The sequence below is a fragment of the Bombus affinis genome, chromosome 15 (genome assembly GCF_024516045.1).
Source record: "Bombus affinis isolate iyBomAffi1 chromosome 15, iyBomAffi1.2, whole genome shotgun sequence".
NCBI lineage: Eukaryota > Metazoa > Arthropoda > Insecta > Hymenoptera > Apidae > Bombus > Bombus affinis.
The window spans coordinates 279,506-302,603 of NC_066358.1; the positions used below are offsets into that span (position 1 = coordinate 279,506).

Below are 23,098 nucleotides of genomic sequence, written 5' to 3' on the forward strand. Positions count from 1 at the left end.
TGAAGACAATGAAACTGTACAAGACAAGATTATGGCAATTTTCCATGTACAACCGGTTTGATTTTTGTAGGTCTAACAAAAACAACCTTCTAAGGTTCTTTAGGTTCCTTAGGTTTCCGCTCACTTCGCAGAATAAAATAGGTGAAGATATAACAATATTAAGTTTTCTAAAGGGAGTGTTCAGGTTAATGTCTTCGGCGCCTAAATACATACACACGTGGGATGCGACTATGCATCGTACTAGACTAGTTAATAAAATTTTATCCATTGAAAGAAATTTTCTGTTAGGACCTATCGCTAAAAGCGGCAGTTTTATTATTTAAATGCAGCCTAATCTTAAGTATTAACATTAAGTACAGTCTATAGGACACAAACCCTAGCGAATATAAAAATATAAAGCTATCTGATATTTACGTGACGTAGGAAAAATTAGAAATCAAAATTTCAGAGGCAATCTAAACGTCGTGGTCATATTTCGATCTTCATAAAACATATAAATGTGACTAAATCCTTAAGAGGTAACGTAAATAACTTATTTGTGGAAAAGCCACACGGGGCTATTGGGATTCAGGCAGTTAACAAATGGATTAAATCGATATTGGCAAAGAGCGGAGTTGATATGTCAATTATTTCAACTTCTTAAAACTTCTTAGAAACTTATCAGTTTTTTTATCACAGTCGAAATAATTGATAACCAAAAAAAGGTTGCACTTAATTAACTTCATCGGATACGAAGGATATTCTACATTGCGGAATTTATATCCACCACCGTTACTGTCTTCAGAAACATTTAAGGAGCTAATCAAGCTCGTGAAAAATCACCTACAGTCAAAACCAAGCATTATAGCTGTCGGGTTTTCGTTAGAAATTTTTGGCGCGTAATAATTAATAAGTATAACAAAAGCTATTAACAATGTTCCTGGGCTCAATAACGAATCCACGGTCAACGGGTAAACTCTTTGTACAATAGAATACATTTTGTAGCACGCAGACACGATAACTCAGACGCTGGGTTACTTTTAGACTGACAGCCAAGACGATAACAGTAAACTCTCCAAGGTGATTGCAAAATAAAAGACAGATACGGTCACAATTGTCAATTACATATTGATCGGGAATATCAACAAATTCCCAAGCACCGTTACTAGGCAGCTCCGCGTAAAACCAACATTGTTCCTGACCGGGGCTTGATTGTTAATTGTTGTTGTCCCTCAACATCCGTACTTCCTCTGTTAGATATATCGTTCATCCCGTAACTGTGGCTACGTTCGGCGACCAGTTATGTCACCTCGAGCCTAAGTATTGGGGATCTTCCCAAAGAAAGGACCGATGTCCCTACATCTCCGACATAGCCGAACGTTATGAATTCGAGAAATCTTTCCTATAAATCGGCAAAAAAGAAAGGATTCACACCGACTAGTACGACAAACGGGATAAAGAATCGGGAGGTGCCTACTCTTGCGGTAACCGAATCATATGTCTACAGTTATGTACAAATAGTATGTGGCAGATCCCCCAGGCTGCTCCACGACGCGTTGCTTCACCTTGAACTGTATCTCAGAACGAACCAACGAATGTCGATTCAAATCCTTACTCGCTTGTTTCTTTTACGTACTCTAAGTGACGGCACGAGACTGTTACTGGACGAGGCATCTTCGCGGATCTGTTTCGCATTGTCTGTACATAGCTTAATAGCTGTCGTTTCAAAGGCTAACATTACAATAAGTGTGATAAAGTTGGACACCTAGTTGTAATACGTATGTACGGCTAATGTACCTAATAGAGGTGAGTCCGAGAGCAAAGATGTGAATGTTACTTTCAAAAAAAGTCCAAATGCAGTAAATATAATTTTTTACAAGAATGTGATTATTTATCACATGGAGTTTGGTAATCTTCTCTATTAATGAAGGCAGTGGCAGTAGTGTTATAAATAATGCTACGTCATTCGAATACAAATTAGAAGTACAAGGGAAGATTATGAACTTCAAAATTGACATAGGTTCGCCAATTATAACAATATCCGAGAAGTGTTATAAAAGTACTATACTTATATAGTACCAATCATATGATCTTAAATATAATTCTTTTGTTCGTTTTAACAATTCTCTATATTTATCGATGTCCAACTTCCTACTACTGGCTATACTATGAAGAACTTTTCGATTAGTTGTTCATTAATTTCTGTTACTTCACAGAAATTAGAATTGAAAACAGATTGCAAACCGTATTTCCGTCGTTTGTTGATCGAAACCAATCTTCTAATTGTTCGATTTCTTCATTTATTGTAGCTTCCTTATTGCGGACAAGTTCTGTATTTTATTTTATGAATAGAAACTTTATTGCCTTACAAACAAATATTGATTCAAGACGCGGATTCACCCACAATACCAACCATTACCTAAATCAATCAATTTATGTAAGACGAATGCAATTGCACGTAAGTATATACTCATCAGTCAGTTGTGAATGATTAAGAACTGCTGTTAAATCTTCATTTGAATATTAATTTTGCAACTATATGGTTATTAATGGAAATTAATTTTAAAATACTGCTCATACTGATATTTAATATTTCTTGTAGTTGCATATGTGCTGATATTTTTATAATTGAAATGTTGTGAGGCAATAGTTGTTTTTTTGTTTCTTTTAATCATTACTGACTTCAGAAACAATCATGTGTTGCGCAATGTATTCGCGACTGTTCTCGGAAGTATATTGTATTCCCTTTCTGGTAGATCTAAATCAGAGCATAAAGTTATTGCCTGTGTCAGTGTAAGGCATTTATTGTTTTTCTTTTTTTTATGTAGATATTTATTCCCGTTACAGTACCACGCCAAAAGAATTTACTTATAATTCTCAATGAGAATTGATTGTAAATAGTCTACCAAATTAAAAAAGAAAAAGGGGATTTATTCCTTGAAAACGTGCAGATGTACCTGCAGCGAGGGAGAGTGATTTTATCATGACGGATTTTATCATGATCGGATCAGATCAGTGTACTCAAAAAATATAAACCAGATTGACATTGGTCTCCTTATATACGGCCCGAAAAAATCACTGACCCAAAAACAGTTCATAGCGCAGTATTAGCATAGGCGGACCTTGTTTTCGTAAAAATCGAGTTTGTCAAGTATGTTTGGACTTGTGGAATTCCGGAATGGACAGGAGTGTATAATCGACAAGAGGTTACGTGTGAAAATAAGTCGAAAATTTAGTGCAGAATTTTTTCATAGGACGTTCCATTTTTGAGAAAATAAGGTTTAAAAAATTCAAGCCTGTTTTGAACTAAGCACGTACAAATTTAATTTTTTTAAAAACGGAACTTTAAGCAGAAAAATTTTATTCTACTGTGGCGGCACTCAACAAGCCAAATACCACCACTTGACACTAACTAGTGTCGGACGACGGCAGCGCAGTGGTTACGAACGTTCGAATCCCAGCGACCGGAGTCCGATTTTTCTTCTACGCAACTAAATTAGCAAAAAAATCAGCAGTACCCCAGCAGCGACATCTACAGCCGTACGCAGAATCTATCTCGGTATCTCAGTCGGCCTCCACACATCTACAGCCCCTTAGCGACAATTACTCTGGACGAGGCCCAACAACTATCACGGACATATACCATCTCACTATATTTTTCACATATCTTTACATGTAGAATAATCTCCTGTTGATTATTTACTCGTAAATAGTTAATAATTTTACAAAATCATATATGCTAAACAAATTTCCAAAATTGATTTTCTCGAAAATGAAGCCTCAAATGAAAAAATTGTATTCTATATTTCCGACTTATCTTTTCATGTAAAATCATCTCCTATCGATTGTTCCAGAGGTTACAGGACCTGTATTAGCACAGAATTTATTGGCCTTAAAATTCATTTTATATATATCACTAATGATAATTAAAATATACAATTGTCACGTCTCGCGCCCCATACGAAGCGTAACGTGATACGCCGTAACTCGCGTATAGCACGAGCTACAATTCTAAGCAAATGGAATTAAAAAACAGAAAATTTAAAGGAAATAAGAGATATGGTACGTACAAATACTTTAATACCACAAGAAATTAATAAACATATACACAACATTATTATCGAACAATATTGAAATCTAACTAAGAATATCGAAATAGAAACAAGGAACAATGAAAAGTCCGTACACGACCGCCTTGCGCGCACTCTCCCCACCACAATATAGAGTACAATAAGCAGATAATGCTTCTCACACAACATCTGCAGTGACAAACAACTGCGCCAAATGATCAAGTATCGGCATCAACAAAGGTAACCACGTGTTTAGCAGAGTACGACCTATCATCAGCAGAAACTAATACTGCAAGAAGAATGCAACAACAAGGACTTCTAAAAAAAAGGAAAATTTCAATAATACTTCCACAAAAACCACATCAGCTGAAACCTTAATACTTCTGAAAGGACACTAGCAAAACCAAAGATTGCAGCGTCCACAGAAGTAATCGTATACCAAAACTCCGCGCTATTATGAAATAATCCGTCACGTGACAATTATACCATGATAGTCTTAGTATAAATTTCCGTTACACATTGTCCGTTACACATTGTAATGCTGTGTCGTTTATGCGTAATTCGCGTCAAACTCTGCCGTAGAGAGAAACAGTACTGCACAAAATTCAACCGTACCTAAGAAGTTAATTGTGAATTGTGATTAATACAATTAGTCTTGCAACAACTATACTAACTCGACTAATTCGTAATCGACTATACATATAAGCAAGGTGAGAAATTAAACATTGTAATTTTCTTCTTCGATTTCAGACTTATACATGTACGACTTCAATAAAATTATTCATTGATTATTATTGTCAATAATCAAGAATATATTGAAACTATTTATTTACTTCAAGAAAACTTTAATCCCTCCTGTGCTAGTACTCCTGCACATAGCGGGTAAGCCGAAACGTGGTATTTAATTTATCAGCTGTATTGATACGCTAATTAATGCTACCCATACGGTTACATCAACGAATTAAAACATCAAGGATACAACAGTTTGGAAATTCAAAATAGTGCCGCGCCTTCAAAGGGTGCGACAAGTTTTTGAATCCATTGCATTCAGTCGTTTGCCTTGTTTCAAAAATAATGAATGAGAGTCGAATCAAATCGAAATAGTTAATAACTATTTCTGGTGGCAGCAACTACCGTTTTGATTTAAATATAATTCGAGAAACCCGAGATTCGGCATCTAGAATAACATATAACGGTTACGAACACCGAAGATCAAGACCAAATCGTAACATCAATACTTAAATATTTAATAATTTTTTAATTGTAAAACACAAATTAATCAGTTTTGATAATTCTTTATTCTACTGTACAGTATTATAGTATTTTGTTTTATATTATATATATACAATTATGTTATACGACGCTTATCTTGTAAAAGATCCTATTATACGTTACATGAAGCTTTGTAATTTTTTATTTATATACAAACTTGGTAAGGAATTTATGGAACGATCGAGCATGGATCGTGATTACATGGACATGACTTTTAAATCTTAGATCGAAACTTACGTATAAACTACTTGTTTGAGTATTGTGAATAAGCGCACATCGTCATGTTGAAGTGTCTGAAATATTATTACGAAGCTTATATTTTAAGCTCTTTAACTACGTGTTTGCACTAATCATATATAATTTTGCTGATATATGAAGTATTTTACAATCCTTTCCAAGTAAAAATTTATAAAATTATAATCCTAAATATTTTATTTAATAATGAACCATTCTGTATATTAAAAATAACAAAAAAATTCATTTATACATAATTCATTATAGCTTTTAATTTATCTCACCATTTTTTTCTGTAATATTAATATTTTAAAAATATCTATTGTACATATTTTGTATAAATTCCATTTATTATTTGACTTTATTGAAGATCATAGAGAGATTAAAATTATAAGCAACTTTAACATGACGACACCAGGCATGCTCCAAAGCATAATAAAGTAAAATAACATAAAGTGCAACGCACTATCCTCCAATTTAACAACAAAACGATCACAATACACATTTTACAACTACCTAAAATGCAATTTTTTGTTTCCCCTTTTGATTAAACGTGATTATTGTCAAAACAACAAAATATACAATAATCCGTTTAAAAATGATATGAAACATAATTTCATGTGTACAACCATTTTATTTTTTTTCCTAAAAAATCTAGAGAAAGTAACCCAACCAGATCATTAAGCGAGTATTTCATTATTTTTGTCAACAATATACAGCAACATAATTAATTAACAAACGAATCTTAATGTATGTTCCGGATGAAACAACTAATGATACATAACTAAAAAATTCTATACTCTTTTTTTCGTCCTATTCATTTTCCTATTCATTTATTAACACATTGCTTTCCACTTTAACATTATTTGATAAAATAGCATACAATAGAATACAAATATAAATATAGAATACTTAGATATAAAATTTCTATATGATACATACATTGGCAAATTTATATTTTATAATTGAGGAGATAGAGAATCATTCTATTTCCAGTAAGATTAAAATGTAATAACGGATATTATATAAAAAGCTTAACGTTGAAAAATATATTAAAAGATACTCTTAGTTAATAAGCAATGTGTTAACAGAGATTAGAATTAAAGTTTTACATCCATGAATCTATGTAAAAGATGACACGGTAAACTTTTAAATTTGGCCACAGGTGCGAGTGACTCGCTATAAATTATTTCTTAATATGTATCAATGTCATGAATGTACACAATGAACACGTGTGAATACATACTTGATGTTTTGACTTTGGAACCTTGTATATTTTATGGTTACAGTCATCAACAAAAGATATTTAAAATTATTTCTCCTTGAAATTAATATTTTTTAAAAAATTAGATACAAAAGATATTAAATTTAAGGTGAATTGAAAATGAGAAATAGTTGTATTAAATTTTTTTACTTAACGAAATATTTTATCAATGCTTAAAATTCTTTAGAGTTAGTAATTCTTTATTTAAAATTAAATTTAATGTCTAATTTTAACTGTGTTTAATATTAGAATAAAATAGCAAGAAAGTAAAACGAAACCCCCAAAAATTTAGTATTATTGAAATTGTTAAGATTTTTTCAAAAATTGTAGTATACCCAAATAAACTCGTTAAACATTAAAGCTTATGACAAAAATATTATTCACACGTGCTTTACAAAGAATGAGCAATAGTACACTGGCTAATAATACCAAAGAACAATTTTTAGCAATGGGATGTGGTATTGAATGTCAGTGAAATGCTAGCGATAAAATTGTACTCTGAAAGCTATTTCTTCAAATTAGTGGAGTATTCTGCTTATCTTGATCATCAATTACATTAAAACTTCGAAGAAGCAGCTTGCACGTTAAAAATCAATTGTCACACTTCGAAACTTGTAATAAATAATTAAATCGGTTGGTCCATTTTTTCTTGAATATGCGCATAAATGTTTCTCATAATATATTACGTGCTTCTGATTTCGACTCGAACTACAATACACTAATTGAATTTCAAATTTTCCAAGAGAAGAAATATAAATTGCTAATATTAAGTCTTAAACTTTGACATTATTGTTTCTTGTAGCTCAGTACTCGTATAAGTAAAAATAAAAAAATCTTCGATCATATTTGATAAAAAAAAAAAGGTAAAAGAAGTAGTATTAACTAATAATGCAGGTATCTGTTCACAAGTGTGTATAAACAACGTATTAAAAAATTAATCGACCATTTTCATGATTTAACATAATATGATTTATGAGAATGGAGAAAGATTAAAATTAACAAATCGTAAATTTTTTCCTATTCTAATATTTCTCTCGACATTATATTTCCTATTATTAATGATTTCGATTAATGTAATAAATAATGGAACGTACAAAATTGATATTTATCTTGTCTAACTTATTAATTATTGCAATGTACGTTGTTTGCACGCTCTTTAGATATTCTGCTTACGGCAAAAATTGTAAAAAAACTAAATCCTTAGTAATAATAATATCAATAATACTAATAGTAATAACTAATAGGATCACATCTTTGGTACACGATACGTCAGTTTCAACAATCTTAACTAGTTTCTCTATCAATTATCTACGGCAAGATGGGCGAAATTAGATCATCTATCTTTGCACTGAACTCTTATTGTTATCAATATCATCAACTTTCGGAACAGAGAAAGATCTTTGTTTTCGTTATCACTCATATATCAACTTTCTGTCAAACAATTCATCATTTAAAAACGACTATTTTACATCAGCATAACAGTCTTCATTTGCATTATTAAATTTCTCTTAGATCCTTAATAGTAGGGTTTTACAAAGTTCATCATTTTTCCAATACTATAACATTTATCCTGTTCGCCTCGTATTATTTAGAATTTTATAAATTGTGCTGTTTTAAAGAAATGTATCCTACACGAAAGTATATGATCAAATTTAAGTTATTCTGTAATCATTTAAAAATAAAAATTTTATAAAGTGCAGCGTATTGCAAAAAATCCAACATATCTTACCTAATTATTGGAATGTTTATGATAAATTAACATATACTAGAAATTCCATGAGTCAAGCTCTTTTCAAGGACAATGTGAAATTCGCTTAGTGGTTCAAGAATGTGAATAAGGAAATTTAATAATGTAGTATTTCTTAAGAAAGAAGTTTCTTCATACATGTCTGCAGTAGAGCGTGCTTCACTCATTGGCCGAAGCATTGAATGAAGAAGCTGTTCTCTGGAAGAAGAAAGTAGCAATTAAATTTGCAGTAATATACCCAACAAATATTTAAGCTATTAAAATTATAACTTATATACCTTGCTGCTAAGCAAATGAATAACTGAAATTTTCCATCTTTACCAAGAGTTTGACTGAATAAGTTAATTTGATCAATAAGATGACAATAACATCTTAAAGTTGTAAATCTTTGATTGTTCTCTACGTGAATTCGTCTATCTTTATTCAGCCTCTGTGAATATTCGTCCATTTCTTCCAGCAAAGAAATTTCAAAATTTTCTTTTACACGTACTGAAACAAATAAAAGTTAACTATTTTATTTATTTGACAATAGAAGGTTTAAAATAAAACTAAAATGAAATAGCTAAAAATAATAACTTACAGAGATAATCCCAAACGTAAAAATTTTTCCCAAATATTCTTTGATTCTTGAAACCAAATAAAAATATCTGCTCTAAAGATGGCACAAGACCACCTTCTCCACAAAGTAAAGCAGTTAAAGAACCATCCTGACATTCTCTTCTATAGTGGAATTTGACAATAGCGTTTACGGATTCTCCTATAAAATTACGTAAATTTTCTTGAATGAAAATTTTAGAAATTATAAGTTACAATATAACTTGTATATAGGAAATAATATAATAATTTTGGCAGAAGGAAAAAAGGAGATTGTGGAGATCATAAAGAGCCTGAAGAGATACCTGAAAGAAAAAAGTCTGATGCTAAACGTAAAAGAATCGAATGTGATGAGATTGAAGACGAGAGGTGGAAAAGTGAAAAAAGTGAACTGGAAATAAAAAAGTGAAGAAATAGAGGATTTTACATATCTAGTATACAGAATGGAAAGAAATGGGAAAGAAAAGGAAGTACACATCGGAAAAAAAAATTAAGTAAGTGGCAGTTGTAAAAAGGCAGATATGAAAAAGAGTTGGGAAAAGGAATGTTTGGAAAAGATTGGAGAAAATGAATATGATTACTCGATAAACTAATCTGAACAATCACAAAATACAGAGTAAGATGTGGGCGTGGAAAGAGATAAAGAGACTCTGCATGGAAGATATTTTAGATTGATATATTCAAGGATACTTGGTAAGAGAGGAACTAAAAAGAGACATGACGAGAATGAGAGCGAGAATAAGGACATGGAGCTTTGAAAGAAAACTGAAGGGTGGAGAATATAAAAAACAGAGAAGGGAAATATAAGGAAGAAACTAGACAGAGACTGGTAAAGGAGAGTGTGTAGAAGAAAATAGAGGGAGTAGGAGGAAGAGAGGAGGAGGAAGGTGGAGATAAGCATAAAAATAGGAGATGGAAGACATAGAGAGAGAAAAGCAGAATGAAGAAAGAGGAAAGAAGATATACGAATTAAGATACAATAATTGATATAAGGCAAAGAAATGCCAGTACACCTGAAGAAAGGATGAAATGAGGATAAAGTGAGGAGACTCACAAGATTCAGATTAAGCAACGAGATTGGGGAAGGGAAATATTGGTTAAAGTAAGAGAAAAAGACTGTAGACTGTGTGGAAAAGAGGAAAAGACATAGGAATATGAGCAAGAGATATATTCGAGGAAGAACCGAAAGGATAGCAGGAAAACATAGAGAGGATATTAGGAGAGGAGAGGAAGGCGAAGAGTGGGTGGACAACATAGAGAAGGAAAGATTGAAAATGACTGAAGGGTAAAGGAAGAGTAAGAGGGAGCAGAGTAATGAAATAAAAATAAGGCCAGAAAGAGATGGTGTAGCCAATAAGTTAGATGGTGTAAGGCAGGTGCAATAAAGATCAAATTCGAGTATCAAACACGAGTATCTAGTGTATAGATAGGATAGAAATGAGACAATTAAATCTAGGTTAGCATAAGATAGAATAAGCTAGTTAAGTAGATAAAGAAATACAGAAAAAGGATTATTATAGAACAAAGGGCATTTTGTAATCCCAAAAGAAAAGAAATAAAGCATTATAACTACTATAACTTGCATATGTACAATGTGAATCACCTAAGAATTGAAATTGAAATATTTTTGATACTATTATATCGAAAATTTTTCAGATAAAAATTGTATGGTTTCAAGGGAGGCATGTTCTAATGTTATTAATTTTTCTGCAGGTGGGTGTTTACAGATTGTATGAAGCTTAGCTTTGTTTTTTTAAATGGAATCATGTATTTTTTAATGCATTAATCGATATAGTTTAGAGATTCTTTACAAAAAATTATTTAGCTACTTGTATCAAAAAGCTATTAGATCTTTTATATGATAAATTTTACAAAACAAAAGTTAAAATATCTACTAAAGTAATAGTTTTCGATACAAGTAGGTAAATGATATTTTATGGTAAATCTCAAGCTGTATCCCTTAAAGCATTAAAAAATATATGATTATATTTAACAAAAAAAAAAAAAACAAAGTTAATCACAGCACGACTTTTAAGCGCCCATCAATAGACTAACTAATAATAAATAATAAAGCTAATAATATTAAAATATCTAAAACATTTTTTAATACAATTAATAGTTTCGAAAATATTTCAATTTCACCTTTTAAGTGACTCAACCTGTATATAAGTGAAAATATATAAATGATTACATATGTATGTATATATATTATTTTTCGTTGGCATAATATAAACATTTAAATTTACTTTCTGAATTAGAAAATCAAAGATGTATGTACTTCAATAATATTTACCTAACATATGTTGCAGTTCGACTTGAGACACTATAGGACGTCTAGGTATACTAGGAGACCTACATCTTGGTGGTGTTGAACATGATTCAACCAATTCTTCACTATCGATATTACGTGGTACCAGGGCACCTACTAATAATCTTTCAGTAGATCCATCATCAATACCTCTGCCAAGCCATCTACCACAAGGGAATTTAAATGTGTGCCCTGTAACTTCATTTCTCACCACAACATGTTCTACCATCCATTTTGGCGAAAGACCTGTATTGTCATGTCCTATACGTAATGTAGAGAGCACGCCCAAATTCTTATGCTAAAATAAAAGTTATAAAATTATGTAAAGTCATGAAAAATAATTAATTCTCTTAACATTCTATATTTTCTAAGGTTCAGAAAATATTTGCAAATATAGTAATGCATACATTTGAAAAGTCATGAAATGTTAAACGTGAATTATAAATTTATAAGAACATACATGAAACACAAATTCCAATGCTCCCTTGGGAATTGGCACTGGATTTGTTTCACACAATGTACCAGAAATAGCGATCCAACTGTTTGCCGAAGTAGTAGCTGCGCTAGCTTTTCGACTAGGAAATATAACGACCCTGTATGGCAATTTTGTAGTTGGATAATTGTTTGTAAAGCAGAAGTAATCGACAGCATTCAAAGTTAAAAGATGGTATAAGAATTGTTCCTTTTCTTCTTCGCAACGCAAAAATGCCGAACGCTTATATTGACTTCTAAAAACAAAATTACATAAAAAATCTTCAATTTTATTACTTATATAATATTCTACAATATAACCAAAAATGTTAACTATTATTTATGTTAGTTGTAAAACAAGTTGTAACAACTAAAAGCCAATTTGTCAATATTATAAAACTTAAGTAATTAGTAGTATTTCTACCAATCTTACCTTAACAATCTGGTATCTGATAATAAAGTTTTCAAGTGACGAGAAAGAAGTTTCTTTTCAAGTGCTAATCGAACCCAGGCTCTAGCATACCCAATATGCGTTTTAATATCAGTCATTGCCTGCACATTCCGAATATCAAAAAGCAAAGAATTAGGCAAAGGCCTCAAATGTTCAGGGCCAATTTTTCTATCGCCAGGAGACTTGTGCTTGTCCGTGCCTCGTGTAGGCGAGTCGATCTCCAATGCCAGGTTTGGTAGATCTGTTATTGTTAACAAACATAGAAATTACACAATAATTTTAAATAGACAAAATAATTGACACTCATTTTTCATACTTTTATAAAAAAATACTTTTAACAATGCATGCAAATGATAATCTCATGCTTTGGACGAAAAAGAAATAGATGCATCCTGGAAGAATCATTTCAGGCATTCCATGTACAAAATACAAATGTTTTTATTTTTAATTTAAAATTACGTTATACATGCTAATTATTTCAATATTTTTGTACTCGATTCGTAGTACGTCACTAATAAATTAATAAAAGGAAATCGCTTTTGATATTACATATCTACAATACCTACAAGTTGTGTGAATATGTATTAAAAACAGTCTTTTAATGTTTAAGACATATATCAAATCATGCGATTTACTAATATTTATTATGATTATTAAATTTAAATATAGAAATAGTGTGTATATATGTATTAGAGAAAAAGCTGATCAAATTACTTGCGGCAAGCCAACGCTAGGGCTTACCATTAAAATTCTCCTTGATATAAGAAGCAATTTCAAAAATATTTTTGCCCTTTAAGGATGAAATTAAACGCTCTGGTAATCCAAAAAAGCTACTTGGTGATTTTTTGGCTATTTACAACAAAGAAAAATGAAACGCAAATAAAAATCAACTGAAAAAGAAACATTGATCCACGTTTTAAATAATATTGTGACTCAAAAAGCAATATTTCTAATTTCAATAAAGTAAAGAATTATACTTTATTTCGTTATGAAAAGAAAAAATGACTAAAAGATGAAATTATTAATTTGTATTAATATTACTTTGATACTAGATAACCAGCTCTTTGCTAGATCTTTAATATTTGAAACTACTTAATATTTGGAACTATTTATAAAACTTTAATATTTAAAAATGTTTCAATGATACTTTAAAATTATAGTTCAAAATATATTTACTCTTTGAGTTACATTACCATCATAAGTAGAGGACAATATATTTAATACAGTCAACCCTCCTATTACACGATTAATTCGTTTTGCATTGTACCGAAACCAGAACAAGCGAAATGAGAACAATGTAGTAATACATACATACGTGCTATATGAATGTTGTTCATATTTATTAAGTCGTGGTATATAAAATCGATTTACAATTTTTGTGCTGTGTTATATCGAAACCGAATTTTTATAGTGCCGTGTTATAAGAGGTTGAGTGTAATAGAACCTATAATAAATAAAATTTTAAATAAAATGAAAATGGATAAGACCTGTCAAGTAAACATGAAAAAGGAAGTAGCTAGCAATTTAATTATATAAAGAAATATTTGTATTATGTTCTGCAATTCTAAATTATAGTTCATAATAGCAAAACACTATATTTAAAACGTATAATTTTACAGAATCAATATTCTCTCGGAAATAACAGTCAAACATATTCACTATAGTATGTGCACGTTTAGCAAAACCATGTAGAATCAAATAAATAATTATTTATGAATAATGTGTCACTTACAACTAAGAGAGTGCAGAGTATCTACGTATGAGAAACTAATCTCTACTTTTAACACTTTATCTGAAATAGAATAAGACACGTACAATCGAGTCGTTTCCGTAGGACGCACCACGCTAACGCTGCATTTCCAAACGTCATGAATTTTAGTAAATGTTACAGTTTCGATGATAAAGTGCGATGTGTATAACAGATATCAAAGTATAACAAATTTCCACATACCAGGAGAAAGAAAATTTGGATCTATTGGTTTACTCGGGTCATTGCACTCTTCTTCTTGATACATGGCAAGATGCGACCAAAGAGCGCTTTTCCCTTGTTTATTTTGCAATCCATGACTCCAAACTCGTTCTAGAAGATCACAGAGACTGGCAACTAGCGTATTTTCTTCGACATCGGATAACGATTCACCGCCATGACCTAATGCAACGGCTTCAGAACCCATTTTTTCAACCAACATTCTTTTTGTTTTTGATTTACAATCCTTAAAATAAACACAAAAAAGCAAATTAACGTAACTTTCTCGTGTTAATAAATTTACTTATTTTATTTTCATTTTAGTAAATATACTTTGAGCAATTTTTCAACAAATGTCCAATTTGCTTGTGCTATTAATGCTGGACTCATATCTGCAGAAAGCTTAGTTTGAGGTCGAGGTGATTGTGTTTCTTGAGGTACTGAAGTTTTCCCATTTGACTCCATAGATTTCATTTTATACTTCCACTGAGTCTGACCTCTCCGACTACTGTTATAGATATAAAATTAATTAAACTCTAAGAATAGAAATAAAAATTAGAAATAAACGAATAAATAAAATATTTAGACAATTAATAATTATAATAGCTGATTTTCAGGATACTGCAAATAAAAAATAAAATAGTGAATCAAATTATATGATAATATATAGTAACCTCAGATATACATATATAATGCTGTAAAATTTCAAGTAAATTCTTACCGAAGTATACTACACGTGAAGCAGGGAATAAAATAATAAACGTTAATATTTCTTGTGTTGGTCTAATTGTCAAAAAAATGCATTTGTTCAAAATATTTACCTTTGAGTTGGCTCCTTATTTAATGCTACACTATCTAACAAGGGAAAACTTCGAAAATACGCTGCTCTATGAGGAACGATCTCTGTAGGTGGATTCGTTTCAAAATCTACGTTTGTCAATCTTTGTTCCAATACCTTTTGCGATTCTTCAATACTTGTACAAGGTTCATAACGTGTCGATCTTACAATACCTTCTCCAACTTTTTTCCTATAATAAACAAGAATAACTTTATCATTTGAGAGAATATCACAGAATAATGGTACAAAAAATTTATCTTTCTTATGCTTACCTTAAGAGAGAAATTCTTTGATCAAAAACTCGTGTGTTAAAGTCAAGCTCACTCCACGTTGACATAACTTTGCTGTCGACAAGAGATGCGAACATTTGTGTTTCTAGAAACCTTGATAAAAATGGCAAATGCTGTGTGGGTTGATCAGATAAAAATGTAGCCTTATCAAAAACATGCATACTATCCCTATTATTCAACCATTCATCTTTGTCCTGAAAGAAACAATCGTTTTTCTTTCTCAAATACAGTTTAATATTTATGTTAGATATTATTTATATTTTATAATTCATATTATATAGATGTCATTTATATTATTATAGATATTAGATATTAATTTATATAAATATTATTTTCGTAGATATTCATTTATATCAATATAAATATTAGTAGGTAAAAAAGGTAAAAACAGATCGAAATAAACATATTTATTCTTATTTTTAAATTAACGAGTAGCGAGATTGCTTTTTAACGAACTACATTTGCTTAATTTTATGATAGGGCTTCGAAATAATATCCTTGCGCATAAACATAAGTCTGCAAACGTTTTACTATTGTCTGTCCTACTCTTCTTATTTGCATAGCTTGAATTTGTTGAAAACTTTCTTTAGTTTTGTTGTGAAATATTTAAACACTATCAATGTATGTTTCACAAGTCCGATTTAAATCGTGGAGCGAGCACAATAGGAAATAGGATCTTCACGACTTATTCAACTACTTGCAAATCGCTTATTTCAAAGTAGCCTAACTGCTTCTAACTGAAATGCGTTAGAGCATCATCCTGCATAAAATATATACATCACATTTAAATGTGTATGTATTTAACAAATTAACACATGATTCTTCGGCTCATTTCCCATGGAGAAATGAGTTCGAATAAAAACTCACTGTAACTTAAAAATGATAATGAATAGAACATATGTTTATACGAACTTTTCTTATCTTTTTCACGTACTAAATCAATTTCTAAAGAGATTCTTATATATTATGAAGCAACTTATATGAATACTCTTCGTACCTGACTTGGTTGAATAACGAAGTGTTCGTAATTAGAAAAAATCTGTACAAAACGGTTCAGAAAAATCTCTCTAATGGCATTGTTAAACATAAGCATCTCTTGATATTCTTCTTGAGGTGAGAGTATCTGCTCTTTCACGTTATCTTCCACTGAATCGATATCTTCCACGTTCACTCCTATAAGAAAAATGGATACTAAACAAAAATTACCAAATGATGCTCTAAAACTAAATATATTTATATTTAGTTAAAAACCTTTACTATATTTAACATACAATGACTATAAAAATGTTTAATTCACCTAAGTAAATCTTCTATTATTAGAGCTCTTAGAAAGAAAGCAGAAAAATTTTATATAAATAAATTTAAAGAAATTTATATACAAGAATTTATATAAAAATATATACAAATAAAATTATATAAAATAAAAAATCTTTACCAGTTCTTTTAGCGATATCTACTATCCTTTGTAACGTGTCTGATTGTGGCGTTGGTTCCGGTCGATTCCAATCCAAGACATCGTGTAACGAATGTTTTCTGCGAGGAAGATGACATCCAGAACCAGGAAGCGTCAAACTACTAGTCATAATGTCACCGTTATAATGATTTATGACCGTGTTATCAGTCCTGAAAAAACATTTTGATCTTAACAGTTGAAAAATACTCATATAAAAAAGAGAAAGATGAACATTTTCAACTTACTTTCCCGCGTGTGGTACTTTGTACTTGTTTAAGAGAGCTCTAATCTCGGCAATAAATTGCATTTTATGTGGAAATACAGGTAACTCTTCTGGAAATTGGCTACTTTGCTTATCTATATCTACATAACAAAGATTTGCCTGTAATCAAGAAATAGAACTTAAAATAGCGTCATCTCAAACACAAAATAAAAAGAAGAAAAAAAGAGAAGACATTTTAACTACATCAGGCTAGATTAAATAATATAAAATAATCTTAAATACAAACTAGTTCACATGTTTCGCACAACTTGGATTAGACGATTTTAAAATTTTTGCCAAATTCTCTATCTTAGTAAATCTATTCTATCGTAAAACAGAAATGCATACAAAAGAAAAATGACTAATTTTTTAAATGCCCGCTCCAAATAACATATTCGGTGTTACTAGCGCATTTTTATTTTTGTATATTTCAACAAATAATTTTAGGAACACAAATAAAACAGTGAAATAGATACATTTTCAAAGAAAGAAATATACAACCCCTAAAGAGAGGTATTCCTTTATTTTAATAGTGGAGAATCAAATTTTTTCCGGATCTAAAGCATTTGATTTTCCATTTAATTTTCATAATAATTTTCAATGTACAAGATGATAGAAATTTTAAGGCGCTGATTTTGAAAAGCGCTAAACACTCACTTCGCTGGCAATTTTCAATACACCGCCCTCACTTTGCGCGTGCAAACCCATTATAAATGGTACCGGCGCGTCCAAGAAATGATGTAAACTGGCAGGCAATATCGGCACGTACACATGTTGCCAGGAAAACGGAAAGAGAAGCGCCGTTATGCATTCGGATACCACCATCAACTTGTGGAAATCTGAACTTCTGAGTAATACTTGATTCTCCAATAGGACACATGTAAACAATTGAATCACGCAATCCGCTCCAAGCCATGTGAATATATCCTTCAGAGGGTAATCTAGCATCTGTAACTCCTGCGATGGCGTTGGCTGATGGATAACCAGCTCTAATGGCGATTTCGCTGGCTCGTCATTGGGAATGAAGAACTTTAACGACTTTCCAGGCAATGGTACCGGCACATTGTACAGCAAATTGTATACGTATGACTCTAAACTAAGACCAGGTCCTGGATGTCTAGGAACACATCTATAAAGATAAATATTCTATTAGCTTCCAATAAGTAATGTATATATAATAGGAATGTAAGTTTCAATATTGCCTTAAATTTTACGTAGTTTTAAATGTATATAGCTCTAACTTTCTCTCACCCGGGGAAATTATAGTTTTGAAAAAACTTATATTTCTTGATAGATAATTAATTTCCTAAAAGAATTTTCTGATTCTATAAATTCCACTTAAAATGTGTGATGGTGTCCATAGTATATTAGTTATCCATAGTATATTAGTATAGCTTATTCTTTGATTTTTTGTAAGCAAAAACGTTATTTTGCGTTATCTATACTTTTTACTGCGTGATAGTATATTGATTGATTGGTTAAATTATACAAGCTTCAGCTTTCTTTAATATTTAACTTCATAAAAGTAATAAAGGAGTAAAATGAATTTTAAAGAAATTTACAAAAATAATACGAATCATTGGAAATTTTGAAAAATTTATTTGAAAACTAAAATTTCATACTTCTTGTCACTAAAAATGTTAATTTATAATATCTTCAAAGGAAACATAACTTAATTTGGTTTGGGATAATGGTCATTTCAAGGATGAAAGTAGTTTATTAACGATCTTCTACATTATCAAACTAGCGAGAGATGATGGAGTGTTGTAAGATGATAAGTTAGATATATACTCACTTGTAGAGATTAGTCAGGAACGTTTTCGCGGCATGGAGGTAAGGCTGCTGGCATAGCAAGGATATCGATTTAGTCACTAGCAACTTGTCTTTGGTGGAGTCGTAGTAGCCTAACGCAGCACCTGGCGAATGTGCTGATAGCTTGAAATGCCGTGGCAACGATCGCGTGTTATGTCCATCCTGGCCTTTTCTTGCCCTGCTAACGCATTTATATTACATCTTTATGCATTCGATTCTGCTAATCCTTATTTAAATTGAATTTCTTTCATTATTTTACGCTAAATTGATAATCTCAAGTAATACAGAATATTTAAAGTAAATTCCTACGTGGAACATTAAGGGGCAAATAGTAGAACGAACCCATTAAAAGTATTTAAACCTTTTAAGTATGTGTTTTACATACGGCATTTCTGCACAAAAATCCTAGATCACGTACCAAATGGAAATGTTTTGTTTTTATAGTTGAATATAAAAATATATCTATGTCATTTTAAATTTGTTGTAACTTTTAGAACGTTTAATTCAAGAATCATTGGTAATTTATTAAAAATGTATTAATCTACCTCGAAATAATTAATATTTGGTACCAATTTCTTTTGTCCTTTCGATAGCAGAAGCAGAAGTAGGATATTACCGAATAATTTTTTTTTTTTTTTATTAAACTTATTTCGTACATTCTGTGCAATCTTTAATATCTTTAGTTTGTACAAGGTTTAGTATTTCATACAATTTATTTGCGTTTATCGTTTCCTTTCTCATGAAACATTCTATATATATTTTACAACATTTAAGTTAGGACGCTATTTATCAAACAATTTAAAAGAAAATTTATAAACTAGAAAAAAGCAACAAACACGGTAATAATTAAAGATTCGCTTTTGCTAATATCATGTAAGAATATTTCCCGAATGAAAATATTTTATGTGAAAACATGATCAATTGGCAAAACGAGATCACTATTCTAGATGACTTAAGGATTTTGCACAGCAGTGTGTATTTATTACATATACTAATAATCTTCTGTTGTCATTCTGTTTCATATGTATATATCTCGATATTATAAATAAGCAATGTCTAAGGAACATTTTGGAATCGCTTATTCAATGAAAAAACGAAAACTCGAATAGTTTAATAGGAAGGTAGAAATATATATTGAAAATTTTAATTAGATACTGTCACGTCTCGCGCTCCACACAAGCCGTAACGTGATACGCTCGCGAATAGCTCGAGCCACACTCTAGACGAATGGAATTAAAAAACAGAAAACTTAAAGGAAATAAAAGATACTACACGTATAAATACTTTAATATCGCAATAAATCAATAAACCAATACACAACATTATTATTGAACAAAATCAAAATCTAAGAATATCGAAATGGAAACAAGGAACAATGAAACGTCCACTGATATATACTGCCTCGCACGCGCTCTCCCTGCCACAATACACAGTACACAGTACGATAAGTAGATAATGGAAGTTGAGATGCTACGACCTTCTTACACAGCATTAATGGCGACAAACAACTAGACGCGCCAAAAGATCAAGTATCGGCATCAGCAAAGGTATTTAGTTATTCAGCAGAGTTATAGAATTCAATCCAGTTAGTTGAAATTTTCGTCGAGTTGAGTTAGAGTTAGTAAGAGCTCAATCAATTAAAAATTTGTCAAGAGTTAATATCAAGTTCAGAAGAACAGTAGTCTTTGCGAAGACGACAATTGTTTTAATATAATCTTTGAGTAACGTCAAGAAATAGAACCGACCATTTATTAATCGTCAAAGATTCATACAGACAGTCTTCCAACAACTATGCTAACTCAGTACGATATTCCAAGAATGCGATCGACCATACATATAAGCAAGGTGAGAAGCTAAACATTGTAACACTTTCTTCTTCGATTTCAGACTTGTACCACATGTACGACTTCAATAAAATTATTCATTGACTATTATTGTCAATAATTAAGAAAATATCAGAAATATTTATTTATTCCAAGAGAACCTTAATCCTTCCCGTGCTAGTGCTCTTGCACATAGCGGGTAATCCGAAACGTGGAATTCAATTTATCAGTTGTATTGATACGCTAATTAATGATACCCATCAGGTTACATCAACGAATTAAAACATCAAGGATACAACAGTTTGGAAATTCAAAATAGTGCTGCGCCTTAAAAGGGTGCGACAAGTTTTGAAAAAATCCATTCGGTTGTCGCGGAAGTAATTAGAGCAAAACCTCCTGGGATATTCAGAATAATGCCACGCTCTAGAAGGGTGCGACAAGTTTTTGAATCCATTGCATTCAGTCGTTTGCCTTGTTTCAAAAATAGCGAATGAGAGTCTAACTAATCGAAATAGTTAATAACTATTTCTGGTGGCAGTAACTACCGTTTTGATTTAAATATAATTGGAGAAACCCAAGATTCGACATCTAGAGTAACACATAATGGTTACGAACACCGAAGATTAAGACCAGACCGTAACAAATACAGATATTCGACTGTATATATACTGTCGACTCTATATATACTAATATATAATATTTAAGTATACATTTAAAAAATAGTTATAATAAAGAAAAAGAAAGATAAAATACACATAAACATCCGTTTTCAGCGGGACAAAAGTATCGGCACACTTATGATTTTGCGGTATAAATTTATCGTAACATTTTATTTACTACTTATGCAATTCGTTTTTTTATAACAGCTTTCAGCTTTGCTTGAACGTAATATGATGTGTTTTAATCCTTCTGCCTAGTTCAGACCAAAGATCCTCTACAGGATTTAGAGCTGAGGGTTGTGGAGGAGTCGTCAAAATATCCGATGTATTAAAAATGATCCATTATTTAACAATATAGGTTATGTATTTGGAATAATTATCCTGTTGAACATAACAGTCTTGTCTTAAATTTCATTTTTCTCGCTCTTTTGCTTTAAAATATTTAAATACATATATTTGTGCATAGTATTATTTAATATGGTATCTAATAATAATGTAATGGTATATTCAATAAAAATAAACTCTTCTATAGCAAAAGACATTCCCCACTTGCTTATTACTACCCTAACATCACTGCATTTGACGCTTTGGATAATGCTTTTTTCATCTAATCCTGTTGAGGTTTTATATCTCGGAATAGAGAGAGCAAACGCGTGGATGAATATGTTATAGAAATTCTTTATTCAGAAATGTTAGAAATTAGGATTTCAATGGTTTCTATTCTATGTGATAATGTATTTGTATTTTCGAGCTATCGCGGGGAGACGCGGTCGTTAGAATACGCGTCAACGGGAGTCGTAAATTCCCGTTACGATTAGAATGATCGACACCACGAATAGTTCGATCCCCGTATTTCGGTTAAGATAATAGGGGTGATTCAGGTATGATAACACTGTGGCTCACAGAATTAAAGTATATATTTCCAACACTTAGTATACACGATTGAATAGATATAAACACTTAATAACTTATCGCACTGAAATAATATAGATGTAAAAGTAGCACGGTATGAGACTTAATGTTAGAAGTTAGGCGTTAGATCTTTGACTAATTGGGCGCTCTTGCGTTGAGACGGAAGAAAGTTCAGTGTGGGTGTGCCCTTTTGCATGACGAACGCGGATTCGTTGTTCACACTTTTCGTTAAGAAAAGTGAGGGTAACGATCAGCGATGTCGATTGGTTATGCCCTACGCTGATGCTTGAAGGGATGGGTAGAAGGCCTCCTACCATCGTGGTTGATAGGTGACCTTGTCCATGGGAAAACCTGATTGTTTTATTGACTAGCTATTCGATTCTTCCTAATGGGTGCGTGTTCGCTTTCTCCGTATTTTTTCAGCGCACCTAATAAACCCAAGGACCTCTCTAAAAACCAGATGTGCTTCGAAAAATATTTTTTGGCTTAAGAAATTCTTCAGGACAAAGGTATTGACTGAAGACGCCTGTTGATACAATACAGTGACAGCGAAAGACTATATTGGGTCCTTAGGTTTATTGAGGGTCGGAGTGACGTTACGCAGGCCGCTGGCTGTCCGGTCGCGAAGGCTGGCATGTAGATGTTTAGGCGACGTAACATCCTCCCCCCGTTGAGAGGGCACCGATCAAAATT

The 23,098-nt window shown here is 31.5% G+C and overlaps 1 protein-coding gene and 1 long non-coding RNA gene across 4 annotated transcripts in view; one reads left to right on the top strand and one right to left on the bottom strand.

Annotated features, from left to right (window-relative positions):
- The first annotated feature begins 3,662 nt into the window (after positions 1–3,662).
- On the top strand, positions 3,663–11,795 carry LOC126924783 (uncharacterized). The gene is made up of 3 exons (XR_007713664.1): positions 3,663–4,041; positions 4,139–4,759; positions 11,470–11,795. It is a non-coding gene; the product is annotated as an uncharacterized LOC126924783 (long non-coding RNA).
- The window catches only part of LOC126924764 (DENN domain-containing protein 5B), an 87,111-nt gene continuing 69,337 nt past the window's right edge, over positions 5,325–23,098 (bottom strand). Inside the window, exons 4-20 of one of the 3 annotated variants that reach the window (XM_050739587.1) lie at positions 18,995–19,189; positions 17,857–18,328; positions 17,183–17,319; positions 16,920–17,107; positions 16,482–16,657; positions 15,467–15,678; positions 15,178–15,384; positions 14,690–14,864; positions 14,342–14,603; positions 13,132–13,239; positions 12,373–12,631; positions 11,929–12,196; positions 11,454–11,766; positions 9,147–9,323; positions 8,845–9,055; positions 8,549–8,764; positions 5,325–8,447 (exon numbers count right to left, since the gene is read on the bottom strand). In XM_050739587.1, the coding sequence (XP_050595544.1) occupies positions 8,575–8,764; positions 8,845–9,055; positions 9,147–9,323; positions 11,454–11,766; positions 11,929–12,196; positions 12,373–12,631; positions 13,132–13,239; positions 14,342–14,603; positions 14,690–14,864; positions 15,178–15,384; positions 15,467–15,678; positions 16,482–16,657; positions 16,920–17,107; positions 17,183–17,319; positions 17,857–18,328; positions 18,995–19,189 (3,550 nt within the window). In that variant the 3' untranslated portion in view covers positions 5,325–8,447; positions 8,549–8,574. Of the gene's footprint in view, positions 8,448–8,548; positions 8,765–8,844; positions 9,056–9,146; positions 9,324–11,453; positions 11,767–11,928; positions 12,197–12,372; positions 12,632–13,131; positions 13,240–14,205; positions 14,242–14,341; positions 14,604–14,689; positions 14,865–15,177; positions 15,385–15,466; positions 15,679–16,481; positions 16,658–16,919; positions 17,108–17,182; positions 17,320–17,856; positions 18,329–18,994; positions 19,190–23,098 lie in introns of all 3 variants that reach the window. The other 2 variants (XM_050739588.1, XM_050739589.1) reach the window with 2 other exon arrangements.